Genomic DNA, 24,416 nt, shown 5'->3' with positions numbered 1-24,416 from the left:
ATGTTTGCAGGGCTTTGGTCTTGGCAAATGGTCAGTGGGGCTTGCAGTTAGTTGATTAAAGTTTCAGCCCTCTAGTCGGTGTTTCTAAACTGTATTTAGGAGTTAACTGGCTCCAGCTGGTTGTGTAACCTCCAAGTACAATGCTTTATTGTGATTGTAGGGCAGAGAAAGCCTATATATTGATAATTTTGAAGCTTGACTTGAGAAATAAACAAACAACAAACTGTGGAATACGCTGTCTTTCTTGCAGAGAGTGTGATTTGGTGCTTTTTTCCCCCTCCAAATAGTTAAGGTTATTTTTGCAGATCAAAAGAAGGACGTGCCTTTGCTTGTTCAGTTGGTAACAGGGTATATGCTGAAAAACATGTGCATGCAACTGTACTAATGTAAGCATAAAATGTCTTTTTGCTGAGTCATCTTTAAGTGCTAGGCTGTATGGATGCATAATATATATATAGAAAAAATATATTAATAAAATAAGACAAAAACCTCAGAATTATTGAATTCACTCTGGGTGTGAGTTTATGGGAGAGTAATAACAGCAGCTCTTGTTTTAATCCTATTTACTGTTTGTTTATAGCAGCATGAATGAGAACAGCATCAGAAACTAGAATAATTATTGGCTTTTTTAGGCCATTGTTTACTTAAATGTGGCACTGAATTCCTAGTTTTATCAAGCCAGACATGTTTTAGCAGGCCAGTTCTCTGCTGCTGAATCCTTGCTTAAATACAGGAAAGTGTGGGGTGGAAGAATGGCAGCAGTAACCTCCCAGTGTCAGCACTGCCCTGGGACTGATAGAGCAGCTACAGATCATTAGATTCATGTTATCCTGCTCTGCTCTCTTGTGCCTTCCCCTTTTGACAAGAGCCAAGGCAAAGGGTATTTGGCATGGGGAGCAGATCTGCCAGCCTAGTGACAGCTGAGGAATTACCTCATCCCGGTGTGAGTGGGAGAGGGCAATTCCTGGCAGGCCGCTTACAGACAGAATGCAATTCCTTTCTGCTTTTGTTAGAAAATCCAGCAGAGTAGGCTCAGGAAGTGAGTAGTGCATCCTTTGCAGTCCTGCCTGTGTAATGCATTATGTATTTGTGGCATATTTATTTCAAATTGGCCTGTATTTTCTTTCTATGATGACAGGTGAAACTGGTTAACATCAGAAATGATGACATAACAGATGGGAATCCCAAATTGACTTTGGGGTTGATATGGACCATAATTTTGCACTTTCAGGTAAGCCTAGTTTTGCTTGACTGTATGTTTTTGGTCAGATTCTTGCATAGTTGATAAGAATGTCGACTTAGACAGGACTCTATAGATTTTATGTGTTCTCTAATGTCTTTCTGAAGGTTTTGATGATGTATCTTATTTCATGATATAAACTGAATCTCAAGCTTTTATTTGTGGAGTGAGACAAAAATAGCTTCAGTTTTGAGCATCATTAAAGACAGCAATTGATGTATTCCTTCCAGCGTTTAGACATATTCTTCTTGTTTTATGCTAAAGACTGCTTTTGATGGGTATTAAAATATATTGAAAACTTTTGAATATTTTTTCATTCAGGATCTGTTGCTATGAGTATTTTAGCAAGCTGTACTGTCAGCCTCTTCTAGTAGCTCCTCTCACATCAGCATTGGTTTCTAGCCCCAGCGATGGTGGCATGGGTCACACTAGGTGGCACTCTGGTTGTTGGACACTGGTGGGATTGTGTACAGGATAATGCAGCCTTACAGTGTGTGGTGTTGAATTGCTCCTCAAAAGAAGGCTTGCATAATGGCCCTGGCTGTAGATGATGTAATTCAGATGACAGATAATTCCCATTTAGTGACTACAGCATTGTTACCAATGAACTCCCTGCTGTGCTGGCATTTTAGATGATCAGAAATTGACGTGATCACACAGAAAAAGCATAGTTCACTTGGGAGTATTCCACACTGCATTTATGACTGAAAAAAATTTCTTAAAAAAAACCGAGAAGGTTTCTAGGATATAATGGGCCCTTCTGCAAATCCTAATGAGGAGCAAAGACATGAACAGGGCCAATGGTACTGGGATATTAACAGGGTGCACATCTTAGCCCAGACCAGCACATAGACTAAAGGAGAAACAACTAGCAAGGACCTGGAGTTCCCTCAGCTCGCCTTGTCACATCAGTCTTTGCTCCCACATGGTTATATAAAGAAAAAAAGGCTGGGTTTAAATATATTTAAGCATGAGCTACAGAATTAGGTTGTGATTGAAAGTTGCTCTATTTTAAGAAATAAAGATTATTACTGACTTACTAATAGAAGCTGTTACTGGAAGCTAAACCTTTACTTGGTGTGTACTCTGTTTCTGAACCTGATTATTAGGCTTTTGCAGAATGAAATCTTTAGTTTTTCTCATTAGGTGAAGCACATCTGGCACAAATTTAGGTGCTTGTAAAAAAGTGATGAATATTGGTGTTACCACTTGTAAAAAATGGATGAAAAGAAAAAACACTTTATGTAAATTACCTTCTTTAGGTGAACTGGTGTGGCAAAGATTTTCCCCTGTAAGGTAGTCAGCTCCCTATGAAATATGTTAAAGCATTTAAATTGTAGCCAAAACAATGTTCTAGCTCAAATAACTACCAACTAAATGTCTGCAAGTACAATTCAGATCTTGTAGATCTGTCAGAGTAGAATATTTCAGTTGGAGAACTGCAGTGTTGATGTAGTGGGGCTGCCTGAGCAACTCAGGGCTGACTGAAAGTTCAAGCATTTTGCTTAGGGCATTCTCCAAATTCATTTTAAACAGTGAGAGGCTTGGGGCATTGACCACTTGTCTAGGAAGCCTGTTCCAATGTCTGATCACCCTAAAGGAAGAGAAATGCTTCCTGATGTCCAATCTAAACCTCCCAGAGCAGTTTTGAAGTATTCCCTTGTGTCCAGTGACTGGATACCAGGGAGAAGAGAATCAGAATGGTTTGGGTTGGAAGGGGATGTTGAGAATTACCTCATTCCAACCCCCCTGCTGGGGGCAGGGCCACCTTCAACTACAGAACAGGACAACTTCAGCTCAGAACCCCATCCAACCTGGCCTTGAACTCTCCCAGCAACAGGGCATCTTAACTTTCCCAGGGATGGGGCAACCTAACAACTTCCCTGGGATCTGTTTCATGATCTTCCCAGGCACAGAGGAGAGGATGACAGGTCAATAGTTCCAGCATTGTCTTTTCTTCCATTTCTAAAGATGGGTTCCCTTTTAAAGAGCTCAATGCGGCCTCCTAGTTCCCCACAGAGCAGTGAGGTCACTCTTCAGCCTCCCTTTTTCCAAACTAGACAAACTCAAAGTCCTCAGGTGCTCCATTTAGGATGTGCTTTCCATTCCTGCCACCAGCTTTGTTGCCTTTCTCTGGACATATTCAAGGACCTTCATACCCTTCTTAAACTGTGGGGACCAGAACTGCACACGATTCTCACAGTGAGGCTGCACAAACACTGAGTACAGCAGGATATTTGCCTCTCCTTACTGGCTGTTTGGGCTGTGTTTAAAGCCTGCAGTATAGGGTTTGCCATCCTGACGACCTCCTTTTTCAAAATATTATCTTTAAAAATTGTTGGAAAAGTAATTTTAAGGATGGCTACTGGTGCTTGACTAAATATTAAGCCTCTTTAATAAATATGAAATAACTGAAGAACAGAATGTTTAAAGAAGTTATTTGTTGTATTTCTCTGGGGAATGGTTTTTTCCCCAGAGCCCCTGGAGCTTGCAACCCTATAGTTTGACCCTTCCTTCCTTTCTGGACCTAATTGGCTGAGTTCCAGCCATCTCCCCTGGCAGGAGCCTTGATAAGGTCCTGCTCTTCCTCTTCTCGCTCTCTTAACTCCTGGGTCCCCTCTTACTTCCTGGGGTCCCCTCTTACCTCCTGGGTCCCCTCTTACTTCCTGGGGTCCCCTCTTACCTCCTGGGGCCCTCTCTTGCCTCCTACCCTCTGGGCCCTTGCCTCTCGGCCCTCCCCGCATGGAATAAACGTCTTGGATCAACCCTGGGGGTAAGAGCCTCTTTTGGAATCTTTTGCCCTGGTCCCCTCGAAGCATTTCCCCCAAAGCCTCCCAAGAAACAGAGCTAGCCCCGGGGGGCTGCGGGGGAGTGCTTCAGTTATTCTTTTGTTACTAATAGCTGCAGTATACCTACAATGAATGCAGAAGGGATTTGTAAAATAGTGTAAGACACATGCTCTGCATGGTCTGTGCTTGCATAACATTTCCTGCTATGCCACTTTGTTTGAAGAGTATGGCAGTTCGGTGTCTTTGTCACCTATTGGGGTTCAGAATGTGGAGTTCAGAAGAATGTCCATACTTAGACCTCAAGTTGTTCTTTGTTTTTCACTTAGATTTAAAATGAGGGGAAATCTAAACAGAAAAGTGTACCGGGGAGTCTTCACCAAGGGAAAAAGCTTTGTGGCAATAACTGTGTTTTTGCATGAAGTAGATCCATAGTTGTCAGGAAAGTTGTGATGACATTCAGTTTGAAGTTAAGACACCTAAATCCGTGTGCTTATAGAGAGCTGTGTTCTTATGCAATTGTCCAAATCATCCCTTTAATCTGATAATCAGAAGAATAGAGGTTTAGTCTATATAGTTAATACAGCCTAGACAGTGAGTCAACTAACTCCACTCAAATAAACATAAACATCTGTGTTGTTGGAGATTTATGAGACACCCATGTGAGTATGAGAAGCATGACATGGGTCTTATGGGAAACCCACTCTCATCTGGGAAGAGACAGATCAGTCAGGATCAACTGCTTCTTAAATGCTTCTTAAATATTTAGTAATGGATTTGAGGCCTTGGGGCTAGGCAGTACAGAGGGTGAGGCTGATGGAGTGGTTCAGACCACTTGAAGGAGATGGCTGTACCACCTATGGAGCTATCCACTTGTCCAGCAGAGTTGCTGTGTGTGTGTTCTGAGATGACACTTCATATCCAGAAGCATTTGCAGTGGGAAGCAGGTTTCCTTAGGTCTTGTGGTGTAAAATGATATCTCCATATGGGTATGTCAGGTATTTTAAAGTGTCTCAAATATTCTAGATGGTCAATTGCCTTTCTTATCACTCTGCTTCAGGGTGGGAAACATTGCTGTTGATTGAACAACTAGTATAGGGCTTTTGATTCAGTCTCCTAAAGACAGGTGGCATTTGAGTGGTATCTGAGATGTCCTAGAGTATTCAGGACGTGTGTGGAGTTCTCTGATGAGACACCAGACCTGTGAGAAACTCATGATCTTTTGGACTTGCAGCTAGAGGCCAGTTGGGATATTGCAGGATATCTCAAGGAGCTCCAGAAGCCCATGTTGAGGAAACTGAATCCTGCCCCCACTGCATAAAGTGATCTCTTCAAAACCTAGCCAGTGTGTAAACATGAGTATCTAGACACTTAAGTGGTTTTTTTTTTTTTTAACCTGACTTACCCCTTAATTTTCCCAGCATTTGCAGAAATAGTTAATTTCTCAGTGAGCAAAAGAAGCTGTTGCTCTGTGATGTTACTGGCTCTGCTACACATCAGTTGTGTGTATTCTAATAACACTGCAATCTGGGAAGTAGTCAAGATGCCAGAGATTTTTTATTTTTTGGCTGTTGTTTGTGGCTTATTGTTTCTCTGAGTCATGGTCCTTATCTGGAGGGTATTATTTACTCAAAATAGGAAATCCCTCTGATTATTGGAATGAACTTAGAAATGATTTAGGGGAAAGACATTATTGAAAAATAAAATATAATACGCATTTGAGGATTATGTTTCTCTTGCATCTGAATTATATCTAGACATGGTTATGGATTTGTGAATTGGTAGGTATAACTAGATAAATATAAATGTTATTCTAAGTTTCAGCACTGACCTCTGCAGCTGCACAAGCCCAGAAAGTATCCATTCTTCTGTGTCCCAAGTAATTACATAAGGGTTACTGAAAAGCTGGAATGGGAAATCTGGTGGATTATTAAACTGTAAGAAAATGATTTGTTCTGTGGGTATTGAAAAACCCCAGTGCATGTATGTTACTAGGATTTATGCAAGCTTTCAATGTACGTATTTCACATGCTTTTAATAGTAACTGGCTTAGTTTAAATTCAGTTTCATAATGTAATAACTGTTATAAGTTGTTTTCCTGGCACCTGTAGAACATGCTCAATCAGATTATAGTATTTTGTGTAATCATAGGCCGTATGTATAAATATCCAAATTAATACTTTAATGGACTCCTTCTTCAACATCCAATACATTTTCACTGATGACATTGGAGATGAGCAACTATAAGTGAAAGCAGCATTTGTCCTCATAAAGTCATCACAATTTTAGTAAGATTTAAATTCTATGAAAACTGGTGATAATTTATTTTCAAACCACTGCAAGCATTCTTTAACAAAAGTTAAGTGTTTAAAATCCCTTGCAGTTGGTTTAAACAAAGCATGCTGAAGCGAAGGAAAACTTTGAACTTCCATCTAGCTAAAAGTAGGCCTTTGTGAACTTATATTAAAAAAATTCAGAAAGATCTAAGTAATGACTCAATAGAGTACTTCTTTTTCAGTTTCATCATAATATTTCAGCTCAGGAACTGCCATAAGCACTTTTCCTTCCACTCTCTCTTTGCTGTCAGACCTGTGCAGGATGCTGCTTTACAAGGTTCTGCGCAGTGGTGATTTTGTTCAGGTGTTTACGGTACTGTCCAGCCCTCCCCAGCCAGATGGGCACTTTCTCTCAGGACTCCTTTGGCACATGTAACCTCTTTACATTTCTCTTGCCAGTCAGCAAATACTTTTTTTTTTTTTCACTGCTGACTCCCCATAAACCTTTAAGAAAAAATCACTTTTGATTAGTCTGCCCCCAAGCAGTCCATAGACTGTTCACTGGTCTGCCATCAGCAGTTAAACTTTTACCAGTGTTGGTGAAAAGGTGTGACAGGTGGATTTGTAAGGCTGTGGCCTTCATACAGTGTGGCCAGAGGAGGAGGCAGCTCAGCTGTGGTAGCCCTTTTCAGTAAAGGATGTGCAGAAGACAGAGGGATATCCCATGACAGGTCACCATTCAGTATGTTGCTTTCTTGAGGTGGCCATGAGAGATGAGGAGAGCTGGGTCTAGCCTTCAGTCACTGTTCTCCTGGCAACCATTCCCGGTGCTGCCTGAGCTGTGTGCCTTGCAGCCCAAGTTTTGTAATTTTCAAGGATTGAAATTTACTCTGCCTCTGCTTTAAAATAACCAGAGCAGTTCAAGGTCTGACCATCTTAAAGATTTAAAAATGGAACTATGTGGCCAGTTGTCCTGTCTGTGACTGTATATGATTGTAGGATAAAGTCAATTCCATGTGATAATTGCATTGTCTGTCATTAGCCAATGCAGCAGCATTACCTGTCCTTCAGCATTTGTGAGGGTATACTCTTGTGATATTTTATTTCTCAGCTGAACTCCTAGTTGTTTCTTCTGGAATTCTTCAGTGATTTATAAAAAAGACAAGAAAATTGCTAAGTCTTAGTTAAGAAAATGAGTGCGGAATTCTTGAAATTTTTAGGACTCGTCTGAATCACAGCAAGGGTGTGAAAAGCGTGAAGTCTCTATCATTAATACCATAAAACCACCAATAAGGACCAGATTCCTCTTTTTGTAAACCATCTCACTGGATATAAAACCTCTCCTGTTGGTGGTTGTGACTTGGTAGTTGAACATCTCTTTCAGAGTTTGAGGAGTGGTTGCCAGTACAGCTCAAACTGCTCCATACTTTTTGTTTGTGCTGGCAAGCCTTTATTTTTATCCTTGTTTTCTTTCTTGTGCTACTTTAATTTTCACATTCTCTTTGGCTTATGTTTATCTCTCTGTTATTCTGCATGTGACCTTAGGGCTGTGCAACAAAATGCTTGCTGGTTATCTGGTATGCTGTTTTAGTACCGTGAAATGACACGTCCCATTTGTGCTGAACGCTCCATTACTTCAGCTGAGTTGTATAAACACACAGAAAAGAGGGGAAAGGGATCTTAGATCCAGGAGTACCTGAAATGCATTACTAGTAGGGTTTTGATAAAAGACGCCTGGCATGGTTTGATTAGCAAAGTAGAATAACTTCTCCTGTACAATAACTGCTAACTATATGAGGCTAATATTAAAGCATAAATTAACAGTGCACATAGGGTGAATGGGATCATCATTTTGTAGACTAACAAATACACAGATATCAACAACATTGCTATTTTAGTGTGTTATGCACCTGTCCCATGTTAAGAAAGTAATGCATTTCCCAGTCACAGACATGCTTGACAAATTACAGAAATCTGTGGTTAAATGCAAACCCATACAAATCTGCATGAGCTATTTCATGTTTCAGTGTTAATCATTTGTTTTCCAGGTCTTAATCTTAACCTCATGTTTGTGATGAAGCAGCCTCTAAGGCAGGTCAAATTACACACAAGTGTTGCTCTAATCCTTTATTCATGTTATACTTCCTAGGAGTTTTCATGCCAGAAAAAGTCTGTTGTTAGTATCCCCATAAAACTTTACAGCATTGGTGGGTATAAATTTGTGTCTTTTAAATGTTTGTTTAAGAAAATTCCAACAAAACCCCAGTATTAAGTTATAGAAACACAACAATCTCTGGTGGTAGTTTTAACAGCTTTGACCACCTGGATCTCTGGCTTAAACAAGTGGTGAGCTTCCTTTCAGGTCTAGTCAGATGTCCAAGACAAAGCCCTTGGCGTGGTCATCACTATGTTATGGTGTTCTCATAGGCTTCAGTGGTAGTCTCTTCTGATGCTTTAGAATATCATCCATCTATACTCTAGCAAACAGGTTGTGGAAGAAATTTCAGTTTCCCTCTTCTGAATCTCAAGTGTAATCCTGTTAACTCTGTCCCTTTCCTAGCAGACAATGAAGTTATGACTTCACAGAATTTCAGTTAGCTGAAAATAGTAATTTTTTTCTTTAGTTACTAGCATTTTCATTCCTTGTCTTCACTTATTTTGCTTAGGGTTTTTATATTAAAAACCTGTGACAATTGATATAAATGCAATGTATAATTTCTTTTGTCTTTGATGTTTTCTTTGGTTCAAGAGTACAAGTGACTAGGAAGGTTAAAGTGACTATAAAGTCACTACTTTGTTCTTGGGAAAAAAACAGGACAGGAGAAAGAATTGTTAATAGCTGAGTGCTAATGGTCTTCTCAGAAACAGCTGGTAAGTATTGTTGAAGTGGTTATTAAGTCTCAAAAATACCTATGTCTAGAAAGATAAAAAGGCATAAAGGCTACTAATCATCTTCAGAGGTATATTTGGATTGCATTTATTCCTAGCTAATATTTAGAAATGGATAAATCATAGAGCTACCATAGAATGTGCTGAGGTGGACAGGGCCCTTCAGGATCATCAAGTCCAACTCCTAACCCTGCACAGGACCATCCCCATGTGCCTGAGAGCACTGTCCAAACACTTGAACTCTGTCAGGCTGGTGCTGTGACCACTTTCCTGGGGAGCCTCTTCCAGTGCCCAGCTGCCCTCTGGGTGAAGAACCTTTTCCTAAACCTAATGCTCCCCTGACTCAGCTTCAGACTATTCCCTCAGGTCCTGTCACTGGTCACCACAGAGAAGAGATCAGGGTCTGCCCCTCCTCTTCCCCTCACAAGAAGCTGTAACTGCAGTGAGGTCTCCCCTTAGTCTCCTCCAGGCTGAACAGCCCAAGTGACCTCAGCTACTCCTCATACAGCTTCCCCTCAAGGCCCTTCAACATCTTTGTGGCTCTCTGGCTCTCTTCTAGGACTAGCTGCAGTTATACAGTTATATGAGGTGCATTGAAGTAAATTGACCTGGAATATGCAGAAGTTGGCCAGCATTGTTGGCATTGTTGGGAGTACTGATCTTGTAATCAGTCCTTTAGAATGGATTCTTGTATTTCTGCTGTCTTATTATGAGTATTATGAGTATTATCTTTTTTTTTTTTTTTTTTTTTTTTTTTTTTTTTTTTTTTTTTTTTGTACTTTAGGCACATCTGATTTTTGAGAAATTGAGTTACTCTCAAGAAAAATAATCAAAATTTAAAGTATGAATGAATGAAGATGTGCAAGATCAGGGACTATGTAAATTACTGATTGCATTACAAAATGCAATTGTCAGCTGTAAAATGACAATAATGTATTTCTTCTGACTTATTTGAATTAGATATTATTTTACATTTTTGTGACAGTGTGCCACTGAATCTACAGGAATTTGAACATAACAGAGTGTACTTTAGGGACATTTTCTGTTTGAAAGAAGGTGGTATCATGGTGACTCTGAAACAGACGTAAACAGTTTAAAGGAAATACATATCAAATCACAGTCCAGTAAAGCTCAGTAAAATAATAAAGCATAATACTGTTTAGAAACCTTGATACCCACATGTATTAATTTAAAAATGCATTTGCCCTGAAAATTTAAGTTTGCAGTATTTTTAGGGAAATTCTTGCTCCCTGTAAAATTTGTGGAGGAAAAGTTACATTAGCAGTGTACTAGTGGTAGCTTACATTGGGAGAGTATGAATTAGACAGTGTGAAGATTTGCAGTTGTTCATTCAAATGCCAGACATTTGTCTTTAATATTTTACATAGTTTCTGCTTTATCAAGATAATATTTTTATATATATATTAAGACCATTATACTATGATTTTTTAACTGTATATTATTACTAGGCATCTTGTTGTTAAACCAGAAATTATATTGTTGTGAAATGAAATCAGTCTTGGCCCATTGCATTGTAAAGTCCAGAATCATCTTTTCTGATAAGAGAGAAGAAAGAGCAGTATATATGTAGGCATAAAAGCTGGGGTTTTTACACAGGGATGTAATTTAGAAAGATTTTTTTTTTAATGTGTTTTTCTGTTAATAAAGGGAGCCCATATCAGGACCCAACAGAGACTCATATAGAAGTATGCTTTAAATCTTTAAGTCCTCTGGTCATAGCTAAAAGTCACTTTTCTAAAGTAACTTTTCTGAACAGACCAGGATACAACTTTTTATTGTGAGTAAAGGGAGCAAATGTCACAAGTGCACCTGCATGTTGAGCATGCTACAAATGCAAATACAAACTGAGGCTATGAAAGAGTGTGGTTGTAGAACAAATGTCTACTTTGAAAAGAAACGTGTTAGCATTGTGCCTGTACATAGCTACCCATCTGTCACAGTATTCTGTGGTGTTACAGTATAAAATTTTCTAAGCATTACTGTCAAATTTTACCCCAGTGCCCTGAGAGTAGTCAGCAGTGAACAACTTTATTTATACCTGGTAATTCTTTGGAGGGTCCTCCTAGATCTTTGCTGTATTACTCATTCTAGATGCTCTCAGTAAAATCTGGAATACTTCAGTGGAACTGACGTCTGGGGATAAAGTCTCTGGGTCTCATTATTGCAATTCCTTTTCAAACAAGCAAGGGAAAATCAGTGGTAACAACTGATAATGCCTGACAAGTCACTCTGCTCTGCTTTTTCAGCATGAGAAACTATACACATCTGTTCTTGACAATGTGTGCTGGTTTTAGTAGATTTCACATATCCATGACAAAAACAAAGAGGAAAGTTAAAAAGATTTTTCTAAACAAAGTAGACTAGAGGTTAGGCTTGCTTGCATTTTAAAAGTATATATTTCATCTTAGTTTTAAGTATAGTTAGATGTTTCTTGAATCTTCTATTCAGAGCTACACAGAAATGCTTTACAGGAGCATGGGAGGAAGATGAAGCTCCATTTTTATAAACAGTAATCTTAAGGTCAGTTTTCTAGATTGGTTTTTATGATTTGTTTCACTTTTATCTGCCAGAAGGTTTAACTCTGCTGCAGAATTTCAGCCGCAGTACACAGTGTCACTGCCCTGACAAAGCTGTTGTGCTTTTATGATGGCAGTGAAGCAGCAGGTTATTTATAGCTAGCAAATCAGTGAAAAGTCACATTAGCTGCAATGAAAACTCCTCATACCAATAAAAACTTGACCCCCAGCAAGCTGTCAGAGCAATTCTGATCCTTTAGTTTAATCTTCCCATTTGTGGATTGCTGGATAGGTAATAAAAACATATGAAGTGCAAAACAAATCTGCTGACTAAATCCCTGCTATTTACTGTGCTGCTTACTTTTGGATTCGGAGTGTAGCTAATAGTTTCAAAGGTTGCTACATATTTTTCTGCTTTATCTCGCCCAAGTTACTAAGTGAAACGGGAAGTTAAAAATGCATGTGAGAAATTTCTGTTGCTCATAAATGCTATGTCATCTCTGTGAGACGCAATCAGCATTACAGCCCAACGCTGGAACAGTGATGTTTGTTTAAGAGGATTGGTGGCCAGAAATAAGCCACAGTGTCTAATCAGACACAGGCCCTGCCTGGGCACCGAGCCACAGCGTTTATTGCGTGTGCATTTCTCATAAGCAAAATGGCTACGTCCTGAGGCGGGTGGATGTGAAGTCTGGAAGAAATTACGGTGGAAACGGCAGCTCTTAACTTTCTGAGGAGGATTTAAGTGTATATAAATATAGGGGAATGAATGGAACTGTGTGGCTGTGAGTTACAGCCAGCCAAATGGGGAATGTCTGTGGATGTGTGAGGGCTGAAAAGGAAGAACAGTGTTTAGATCCTGCCAAAGCTCCCTTAAGTCCAGATAAACATTCCCCTGGAAGAAAATATTTCAGAAGAAAAAGGAGAAAGAAATCAACCGAGGGGGGATCAGATTCAGTGCACGTTAACGAAAATGAAGAAAAAAGAAAGTACGAAATGGAGATTTCAGAAAACATCGAGATTCATCCCAAGAGTGTGGGATTGGCTGACTTCTCCCCTGGGAGAGTGACAGTGGCTGGAAATGCACTGCCTGTGAGTACAGTCCTTTCAGTTGATATTGCTAAAGCAAAAGTTTTCTCGGGTGAAGCAAAGAGTGATTCTCTTTGTGGGGAGAGCTTTCGTGGTGATAATCAGAGGCTCACCAAGTCTGGTGAAACAGACACATGGTTAAAGGAACAAGACAAGAGCAATTCAGAGAAACACTGTGCATGGAAAAGGAAATGTTCATAGGATGATAACAGGAGAGAATTAGCATTCTTGAAGAAGTCCAGTGGTCTTTATTATAGAAAAGGAACTACTTTGAATTCTGCTATTCACATTTTAGGCAGACAACCTGAAGAAACTGAGTTGAGCAAAACTTCTCGCGGAGTCACTGAATATGTTTCAGAAAGTAGTAAATCTGAAAGTTGCATCATTTTCTTTCTGAAAGGAAAAGTGATCCATTACTTGAACAAAAGAGGCTTTATCTTGATGCTGTACTTTCCAATTTTCCAAAAGAAAAGGCATTATTTAGCATTGCACCAAACAGGAGCAAGGTAAATATTTTGATACAGTAGATTATCTCTGAAAGTTAGCTTAGAATAAGTATTTGAACAGTAATTTATCTATTACAAAAATATCTTCACTTTGTTGTGTATAAACATTTTACCATGCTATGATACTACAGACAAAACGGATATATCACTTGATCTTTTTCAAAGGCTATGTAATAGCTCTCTGTTTTAGGAGTAGTGATATATTCTTGTGCTATTTTTCTCTTTGCAGTTTGATCTGCTTCCCAATTTAGAAAAGAGATTTTCATGTTAAAATGTTGCTAGAAAGTCAGAGTGAATTTTAGAGTTCACATTCAGTATCTGCAGTAACTTTTATTACCACCTCAGACTCTTCATGGTCTTGTAATTCCTTTGGGTCATGTATCCAGGAAAGAAATATTTCTAATTCTCTTCAGTTATGACCAGTAGGAACTGAAGAATGATAGAGCTATGTAAGCAGCTTGAAATAGAACAAGTGAACATTAATCATGTTAATAGCACTCTACACTTCTTTTAAAGGATCTTTCCTCTCAAACTGTCTAGATGACCTATTACTATTAATTATTGAAATTTCAGCTTCCTTTGAGGGTAGGATTATTTTATTTTTACAGTAAAATAAATCAAAATACAATCTTATTTGCAGTATGTCTGAAGGAAAGCAAATTTTTGGTAACCATGCTTACCAATTCAGTCCATATTTCCAGTTTTGCCCCACCCATCTTCAGAACAACTGAAATCTGTACATGTGAGTCAAATGCTGATACCATGATCTGCTTCACAACTGATTCCCCTTGCTCAGTGGGGACGTCTGAGCTTTCAGTTGAGTGAGCAGGGGGAATGGGCATATTCCAAAGGCATTCTTTCCAGCAAAGAGCTAAGTGTCTTTTGATTATATAATTTACTTTTCCAACAGGAATCAAACAATACTTGGTCTGAGTTTAGTTTTCTAAACATAGATAACACACCCAGTTACAACACACGATACATGCAGTACACAATACTACAAATAACCTCCTAATGCACATAAAGATCTTTGCCCTCCTAATCTTAGCTGGAATTCAGGAGCAGCTTAGGAATGTTCTTTGATTTGTACAAAACGTCACTGCTGAGTAAGAGGGTATGCGGCTTTGTCTGTTCAGCTAAGAATGGCTGCTTTTTCCTGTATAATGACAGTAATACAACTTCAAATACTGTTGCAGTATCACACTGTAACTCCCTTCCCATACAGTAACCAATATTACTTATTACTCCAACCAGGTCTATACCTCTTGTTACCACAGAAGAGGGGAGAAGAAAGATTTCTATTGAGCACCTATGTCAACTGATATTGATAAAACACTGCATGAATATGAAACTACTGACACATCAGGCTAAATGCCTCAGTTGCTAAAATGTTTGGCTTTCAGTTCAGTTCCCTTTCTCAACCCAGGATTCTCAGTATAAGTAATTTTAAGAACACCAAGGTTGGCCTCTAAACAAAACCCTTCTGATTGTTTTTGAGAACTAAGCAGGCATTTTAATGTCTTACATGTCAGTCTTTTTTATACTGAGTGAAGCTGGTATTTATAAGAGTTTGCAGAGGTCCTGTTACTGGCTTGAGCTGGTACACTAAGTTTGCAGTTAGCCATCTCAGTTTTACCATTTTCTTTATTATAATTTCAGAGATCAGTAGCCTTCCCTTACCTTGTCAATTTACCCATGTTGTACTCTCAGCTTACACAGTGCCTCAGATGTGGCTGATAATTGAAAGCATGTTGGCTTTTCAAACTGAGAAGCAGACACCAGAGGAAACTCATTGGTACAGTTGGATAATTTGCCTTGTAGCAGATACGACATTTTACCCACTGAAACAATATGGTGTCCTCTACTGAAATGTCTCCTTTGAGTTTCTTTCTGTGGCATGGTTTCTTATGTATGTAAAAAGTTATGATTTTGTGTTCAGATATGTGCTACTTCATTACCTCTGTTTTCCTGATTACAGAACTCAGCTTAGAGGGATCTACTGAAGTGTTGCTCCTGGCTACTCATTAATAGCTGTGAGAGAAAAGATTCTTAATTTCTGCTGAGGCCTAATAAGCATTTCTCAGATCATAATGTGGTCTGAGAGTGAGATGATACACCACCACAATCATGCATCTCTAGCTCATTATATACTTTTGGGCAGTTTAGTACATTATGTCAAGTTTAGACTTGTTTCAAAACATTTTGGATAAGATGGAATCAGAGAAGACTTCTTGCTATCTGTATGAGTCTTGCTCTTCTTCTGTTTGCAGTGTGAAAATGCATCTCAGAAATCCAGCATCACTGTTGATCTCTTGAAAAATCTTCTCCAGTCTGCTCTGCTTCAAACTTCATCACTAAAATCAGTGCAAGAAAAGAGCTTGAGGCTTTTTGGTGTTTGGATTTTGTATACTGTGTGATGCAGGGGGAATTTGCAGGTTGAGAAAAAGCATGTGCAGTAGCAGAAGTGAACATGTTCTCTCAATTGTAAGCAAGAAAGAGAGTATTTAATGCCAGTTAAGACTCTGATCCTGGAACAGAAGGACTGTATGGAGAATTACCTCTGTTGTTTTTTTCTTGCATAATTTTTAATTCTCAAGTTTTGAGATAATTTCAAGAACTGGATCTCTGGCAAACAACTGCTCACACTCATGCAAATGCTGTAATTCATTCTTTCCATGCTTAAGGAACAACTGTGCTCTACTTAAGCAGTTTATAGTGAGTAAATGATAGGCTTGTGGGATACAAAAAGTTCACACAAACTTTGCTTGGAATTACTAAATTTTATGAATAGAAGATTTGATTTCTCCTTGTTTTCTGTTCTAACATTCCTAGTTTAATAGTCCTTCTGTTTATCTCCTATGAGAAATGCTGTTAGAAATATTGATGATAGTGTGTCATTGGTGAATAAGTATCTCTACTGTCCTTATGGCATTATCAAAGGAAAGATGGACTCTCTCCCTTTCTCTTACACCTTATTTTGTTGTGATCGTATTTTACTTGTTAAGAAGTTTCAAGTTAATTTGGCATCTTGCAAACTAGAGCCCCTATTTGTAGCTATAATAAAATATAACTACTTGAATCACCATTTCACTTAGAGTATTTCTACTTTTAAAATACTAATTCCGTGTTTATGAAAAAATCTGAAATATTAGCCTTGAAAGCTGAAATACTTTAGAGAACAGACGTGCTCAGGCTGTTTCAGGTCTAAGGCTGATGTTAATGTTCCTTAACCAGTAGTGAGATGGGCTATCTCCATAAGTGAAAAGCCTTTTCCTTTCTCTTCAGATGGCTAACTAGGATGCTTGAGAATTGTGGATCAAAAACCTGTTGATGTCCATGTAATAAACTGAAATAATATTTTAGCCATCCAAAATTTCAACTGTGAGCTTTCCTTGAGGTCATGTTCAGAGTAAAAGTTCTCCTTGTGTTTGTGTCTGTGACTAAAAGGTTGTTTATATCTAACACCAGATACTAGTACAGTCTTCAGAAGTTACCTAGATGTTTGAAATTACTTGTTTCCAGAGGAATCTAATGTGCACTCAAACATGCTGTGCTTGCACTCTGCAGTCTGAAGTGTACATAGCCATCCCTGCTCAATTAACCATGAAGGAGGCTAGGGTTTGAACTTAGCAGTAAGGAAGGGCCATTAGCAAATTGCATTGTTAGCTTGCTCATGCTAGAGTATATTAAAAACTCTGATAATTAAGGATTACACACAGAGGACTTTCTGAAAATGACAGACAAAAAATATAGGTTTGGTTTTTGGGTTTTTTTTCCTTTTTTTTTGCTAGACATCTGGCACTTTGAGATGACATCATGTCTTTCAGAAGCGTTGTCTGGATAAGCAGTAAATGGTTGACTTCATTTATATTGTGATCTGGTTGTTCTGTGATGAATAGAAACTTAAGCTACTGAAAAAACATTTAGTTTGCTTTCTTGCTTTGAAATACCAAACAATAAAGCTAACCCACAGAAAAAAAAGTCTTGCGCTACAGCTGAGTTCCCTAGATTTTTACAAGAAAATTTTCAGAGTGATTACTCTGAAAAAGTTGGTCTTTTGCCACATTGTATTTTCTGTTGTCTTTTCATACAGGACTCATCCATCTGTATTTCATTTAGTAAATACTCTTTGCAGGATTTTGATACCTAGAAAGTTACAAGTGATCAGAGTTGCATGTGAGCAAAAAAAAAGTGTTTTTTCCTTTCTGTTTGATGTTTCTACAAATGCACTGAAGCTGGAGACAACAGGATGCAAAAAATGCTGTCAGGTTATTTAGGGGCTAGTTGAACAGTTAACTGTTTTGCTTTCTAGTGTTGGTGTTTGTATTTTTTCCTTACGTCAATCCAGCAGATACAGTGGCCTGTGATAGGTATCTGAAGGACTGCACTCACAACTTGTGATTTTGAGGTTACTCGAATAAGTAATATGATTTTTTCCTACACTAAATTTATCTATGATTTACTGTACAGGTGTAAATGCTCATCATTCCCTGAAAGTATGAGAGGTGGTAAAGCAGCAATTGCAGGCAGCTCCATTGTCCTGACTCTTCCTCTAGTTTCCTGCTTCCCAGTGCTTCCCAGCACCTTGTCTTAGGCCCTGACACAGCAATATCAGTAGGCAAGGTTCACATATGTCTTCTTGGCACTATGATTTGTGTGGCTATAATGTGAGAAAACCCCATAATTTCCAGCCTAGCTTGTTGGAATTCCCCGTCAGAGCCCAGACAGAAGATACCTTTGTGTGCAGAGGTTCTAAGGCTGGAAGAAGTTGTTACAGCCATCCCATCTGACTCAGGAGTGTAGCTGCCCGGTTTATGCGAGAACAGGTTTGCTGGAATTGGCACAGCTCAATTTATGGCTCTTCTGCAGCAAACTTAAGCACCCAGAGTTGTTTGTGGGCAAACCTGCCCTGAGCTGTGGCCTCAGGTTGGCTCTGGAGCCAGAGCAGACCTGTGTTTCTGTGGTGCTGGGTGTGAGCTCATGGGGAGCAGCCTCTTCTAGGGGGGCTCATAGAGGTGCTTAGTGTCTACCCACAGACTCTGGCATTGCCTCAAGCCCTATTCCCTCTCCCCAGGCAGCTCTGTCTGCTTTTCATAATGGCTGAGCTACATATTCGGGTCATCATACTGTGCCTTGTGGTACATGAGTTCCTATGTAGTTCATAATAGCACCTTATGTTGTCTCTTGTTTGGATAAGTGGTAAAAGGCAGTCACTTAGACAAAAGCAAACATGCTATAGCACTTCCTTTGTCAAGGCACATCTTATTTTTCTTCCTTTTCAGAGTTTACCTTTACATTGAGTACAATTTCTGTAATGTGAAGTACAAACAGTACATGTGCAGATTAGAGAAAAAGTCTGCTTTGTGCTGTGGTAGTTTTCCAAGAAAACTGACAGAACTTCATTTGGGGATGATCTAATGTAATATAAAGTAATATTTGAATGTAAAATTCCCAATACTTTCTTGCTTTCCCTGATATGGAGTTGATAATCCTTAGATAATACTTCCAAGAAAATTTGTCTCAAAACTGTTGGTATCAGTTTTCACTCAGAATGACTGTTTTGTTACTGAATTCCAGAATATGTATAAATTAACCTGTTTTAAGAGAGGAATTTCATAGCTAAATAAATTATGAATAATATAAATGTAGTTATTGTATAAGTGTGGCTATATACATATAAAACATATGACATTTTATATATACTTATATAGCATTTATACATGATAGGTGTTGTACATAAAAATAGATTGTATTTTCAGCATAAATAAATTGTTAATTATTTTTCATTATACAGTAGTATTATATTGTACTCAGAAATTAGGAGACTGAGGACTGGTTAACTGAAGAAAACTGTGAATTTTGTATTTCATATTGAATGTTCTATGAGTTCATAAGGATAAGACATGAAAGAATATTAATACAGCATCTGAATAATCATCATATTCATGTATGCAGATACCAGACAGTAAATTCTCCAGCAATGTGGAGTGATTTTCTGCAATATTTTCAACATTCTTATGGACAAGATGTAACTGTAATCTTTACATTGACTGTGTTTTAGATATCTGATATCCATGTTACTGGGGAGTCAGAGGACATGTCTGCTAAGGAGAGACTGCTCCTGTGGTCACAGCAAACAACAGAGGGTTATGCTGGAATACGTTGTGAAAATTTCACTACCTGCTGGCGCGATGGAAGGTTATTTAATGCCATCATTCATAAATACAGGCAAGTACTCTGTTTGCTCCCTTGGAAAATGTTAATTATGGCATTTTAATGTACGAAGAGAGAGGGCTCTATGGTTTATGCTGCAATAGAACTGCAGCTGTGGAGATGACACTGACTCCTCCTCAGTGATTTCCTGCTCTTTGCAGCCAAAGGATGCCTCGTTAACCTTTGCATGTCCCTCGTTCCTCAGAGAAGTCTTTCCAGGAACCTTGTACATCTTTCATGGGGCGTGTTCAAGCTGCTAGGAAGTATGTTTCCAGAATTCAGTCTTCTCCACGGTCCTTTTTTTGTCATACTAATGTTTAAATGTAGGTGGGGTAGAGACAGAACTGATCACCCAAGTCCAAAACTGTGCTCCTGGTGAAAGCCATCAACTACTGTATGACCCAGGATATGGCTGAGATCCCTGTCTTCTTCCTTGTATGATTTTGCCTTTGGATGGCCCTGGAGTGTAGAGCTTCTTCAGTGTTTATGTGGAGCCCATACCTACTCTGAGATGTATTTCCTATAAAAGGATATTCTTATGGAAAATGTGACCAGCTGGCTTGAATGTTGAAAGGATGAAGGGATTTGAGCTTTTGTGACCATACTCTTACAAAGTTAAGCAGACATTGTAGAGTCACTGGTGGCTGTGACTAGAGACTAAAGGGCACAGGATTTTAATTTAAAATACAGCTGAAGAGGTCTACTGACAGGAGAGGATTTCTAATTCTGGATTCTTCTAAGTAAGAACAGGTCTCTTTGACAAAGCTGACTTTGGCCTCGAGCTTGCCAGAGGTTTAATCATTGGTGCATTTACTGATCTCTCTTGGTTGGTGACGTGTCTTCTTTATTGTGTATTTCTTTGGTTCCTGAAATGACTAAGAAGGTTTGTGTCTCAAAAGACCACGTGGGAGAGTATTCTGCCTGCTGGGCTAATCAGTGTGTACTGACTTGTCCTTCAGTGCACGAGCCTTTCTGGGTTTTTCATAGCACGTGCAGCTTGTACTCTATGCCCCGGAGCATATAATAAGGAAGTTTAAGGGTACATGATTTCATTGGTATAATTTGAAGGAGTGTCCCCAGTAAAGGCAAATTTGATGTTTTTTCGTGCATATCCAGTAAACAGAGCCTGGAGCAGATTATTTTGTGCTTAGATTTCCCCACCCATAGGGACACTTGGCCCACCACAGAAGGAAGTCTAGGCAGACACAACATACATGTGATCCTTATGGGGATTAGGACACTACAGTAAAATGGGAGATGGGTGAAGCCTTTTCCTCACAGGCTGTGTAGAAAGGCTGTGAGCATCACACAGAGTGCTCAGAGTCCCAGAGAAGCTGTTTATGGCAATGCATCATTCTGTGGTGAAATGAAGCTGCATCTCAGTCAATGAGGTTGTTTTCTGACTACGCTTCTGTTCTGGGTAGCTGGTCAGGGAGGAGTTGCACGCCAGCCAGAAAGTCTCTTTTTGTAACGTTGGCAAGACAAAAAGAAATAGCTGGCAGAAGACAAGGCTGTTTTACTTGGGACAGAGCAGTCAAAGAATGAACATGGCACAAGCAAGTATTTGAAAAAATAAACAATATGAAAGATACAGAGGGATTGGAGAGAGAAAAAAAAGGAAGGAATTTAATGAGATGGAATAGTGGAAAATATTTCCCAGAGCTTTTTCAGATCCTTGCATCTCTTACATAGAGCAGTGTAGCCTTTACTGCTCAAGCAACTGGTAATTATGGTACAGATCAGTTAATAAATAATGAAAAACTTGAATCCTGTCCTCCAGCTGTGCAAACGTTAATACGTTGGGATACAACGGAATTGTTTTGTTGGAGCTGTGTTTCTGGCATTACTCCATGAGTTTCATTCACAGTGTTTCAGCAGGGAAGAACGGGCACTTTTGACTTGAGTTGTTGCACAAAGCAAGTGATTCAGTCGCTGGGGAGCAGAGTTCCCATTTTGTGTGCCTCTATGCCAGTTTCCATTGAGCCTTATTTCATTCTGTAAACATAACTTCACCTAAGGATTGTGTCCTTCCCAGGAATGTTTACCAACCTTATCTAATGTGTTTTTGCTGTGAGAAGTTACAGGTACTTGGATTTAATTTCAAATGGAATGAGAGTGAGATTCTTCCACTGATTTCAGTTAGTTTCTATGTGTCTTTCCTTTTTTGTTTTATATCATTAAAACAGAGATAATAACAGCATTCCTCTCTTCCAGCTATTGCTCACAAGAGAGGAATGATCATCCCAAACAGTCATCTGTTATTTTTAACTATATTGTTTTACTCCAGAGACCTCTCTTAAAGCTTGATTTGTCTTTTGAGCAATAAGTAGGTTAAACACTTAAGAATCTGTATTTTCTCTATTAGTCTGTTTTAGTAGGTCCCAGTTTGTAGATCACAGGTGGTGTCAGGAGCTGGTCTGAGCATCCTGTTGGTGCTCCCAGCTTGTGTGCTTCACCAGGGTGGATGATCAGATGTGCCTGCTTGGGTGGTGGGGTGGGACCGTGGTGCTGCCACTGTGGAGTGCCCCCATGGAGGCACATCTGCCAGCTGTGTTGCAGTGTGGCAGCCTCCAGCACCAGGTGTGCTGTGCTCACTGGAGATACCTCTCAGTACAGAAACACCCTGGGCTGGCTGGGATGACCATCAACTCGGCAAATGGGGCATGGGGCTCTTCAGGTGGGACACGACTTCCAGTCCTAGAAGGGCTTTAATTTGGTTCAGACCTTATTTTTCGGCCCTTAGGCTTGACATTTAGTGCCATGACAGTAAAACCCAGGAGGCTCAAATACCCAGGCTTGTGTCTGGAATTGCAGTTGTGCTGAGCCACAGTAAGCTGGGTGTTGGATGGAGAGGACGTGCTTACCCATGCCAGGACACAGTGGCAGGAGCTCCCTGAAGAGGTCCCTCAGGGCAGGGCCTGGCAGCCCAGACCCATTCCACTGCCCCAGTCAGGAGCAGGGCAGCCAAGGGGGCACCAGGGCAGCTGCAGCCCTGGCACTGGGACCTCTCTGGGGCTGTGCTGGGGCTGGACCTGCCAGGTGTGTTGGCTGCACCCTGAGGGGGCCACAGCTCAGCTGTGGGCCAGAGGCCAGAGCACCAGCAGCTCCCAGAGGACCATCCTGGCCCACAGCCCTGGCACCAAGGCTGAGAGGCCTTCTCTGGATGTACCATTGAGACCACAAGCCATAAAAGTCCAACCTGATTCCCTGCAGTCAGTGGTCTTTGAGACAGGGAGGTGTCACTGTCCAGTTCCAGGTGACGCGATAGGAGTGGCAGGTCATAAGTGTATAAGTGATTTTTTTAAATTGCAAGTACATACCAGGTTCATGACTTCAAGAAATTGCTGAAGCTGTGAAGGGCTGGGCGAGGAGCTGGGCGAGGAGCTGGGCTGTGACTCAGCTGCCAGCAGGCAGGGAGCCTCTCCCTTCAGCAGAGCTGGCAGCCTGCCCTCTCTTAATGGCAGGTTAGAATACTTTCATTTACTTTTCTCTCTTGACAGAGGATCTTAGCACCTTTCAGTGCAAGCAAGCTGAGATTTGTGACGCAGAACAGCAGGAATAGTGCATGGACATGCCATGTCTCCCTGCTCCCCCAAGAAGCATGGGAGATACACCATAAGGCTGGGATGTCCCGGTCATGACTGACTGTCATACTCACTGCAGCATCTTGATGGACATTGGTGGCCCCATGAGTGACCCAAGTTCTTCCCTGTCTCCAGTGGCAAGCAGGGATGTGGGCAGTGTACATGTACACTGGAGTCATTCACCCTCTCTCCTGAGCAAATGCAGGATATTTATTTTCTGTCCTCCTGAGCTGTGACGGCGCGGTGCTTCTCTCGGGGCTTTCACCCTCTTTCCCTGGCCAGCTCTGGCACCGGCGTCACAAAAAGGTCCAGTCCTGTATTCTGGAATACAGTTCCAGTCCTGGATTCTGGAATACAGTTCTGATCCTGTAGGTTCTTGCCTCAGCAGAAGCATGAACAATGTGAGAAATAAAGGGATGGAACTCCAGTGGGGGACTTCAGCTGGGTTTTATTAAATTCTCACCCAGGAGTCAGCTCGCCAAAGCCGATTAAACTCACGGGGTTTTACCATAAATATGGGGGTGGGGAGTGGGGAGGATACAACTTGGAACTAATGCAGAATGGGAAGGGAGTGACTCTGTACATAAATGACAACTTATAGGACAAATCAAGAGACAAAGGGGGAAGGGGGACTTGGACCCCACCAACCACTCGACATCCTCACCAGAACTTTCTAGAGATCAGGGTGAGGCTTCGAAGTGACAGGCAGGACTCAGGTGTCACATAAACGATGATTGATTAATAACAATAACGGGGGTAAAACATGGGGTACATGGAACAAACCATTATAAAACAAAGAACAAAAGCAAGCAGAAACTCGGTAAAGTCCAAAACACACCACAAAACTGAGCAGTGAACGTTTGGTTGCCAGAGATTCTCATAAAGGCCTTCAGTTACTTTCTTTCTTACTTCTCTTAAGAGTATGAATGACTTGCCAGTGATTTTGTACTACTTTTTAAATCGAGGAAAGAAATTTTATGAATAATGGAAATGAGAGGAAAAAATTGCTTAATTTCAGGTACCTGGATTCAAATACCACTTGATTTTTTTTCCCACCACCAAATTTAGAAAAAAGTAATTTTTTTTCTGTGTGAGAATATTCCTTATATTTTCAGCAGTCTCCAGTGGTCTGTGTTTACAGGGTGAGATTGAAGATTACTTGGCTGAACTTTTGAAGAGTATAGAAAGTTTACATTTGCATCCTGTGCATGGTTAAATCCCAGGCTTCATGCTGACCTCAAAAACTGCCTTTTTGGGGGGAGCTCCATTGCAGGCTCTGGAGTTGGTTTAATCATA

The 24,416-nt window shown here is 40.1% G+C and overlaps 1 protein-coding gene across 1 annotated transcript in view; it reads left to right on the top strand.

Annotated features, from left to right (window-relative positions):
- LOC136358337 (dystonin-like) overlaps positions 1-24,416 on the top strand; it is a 290,571-nt gene that overhangs the window by 109,198 nt on the left and 156,957 nt on the right. The window contains 2 exon segments of the mRNA XM_066314265.1: positions 1,139-1,231; positions 19,385-19,551. Coding sequence (XP_066170362.1) covers positions 1,139-1,231; positions 19,385-19,551 — 260 coding nt within the window.

Source organism: Sylvia atricapilla, chromosome 3 (genome assembly GCF_009819655.1).
Source record: "Sylvia atricapilla isolate bSylAtr1 chromosome 3, bSylAtr1.pri, whole genome shotgun sequence".
NCBI classification, from domain to species: domain Eukaryota; kingdom Metazoa; phylum Chordata; class Aves; order Passeriformes; family Sylviidae; genus Sylvia; species Sylvia atricapilla.
The sequence above is the reverse complement of the archived record's forward strand: the minus strand, read 5'-3'. Positions and strand labels throughout refer to the sequence as shown.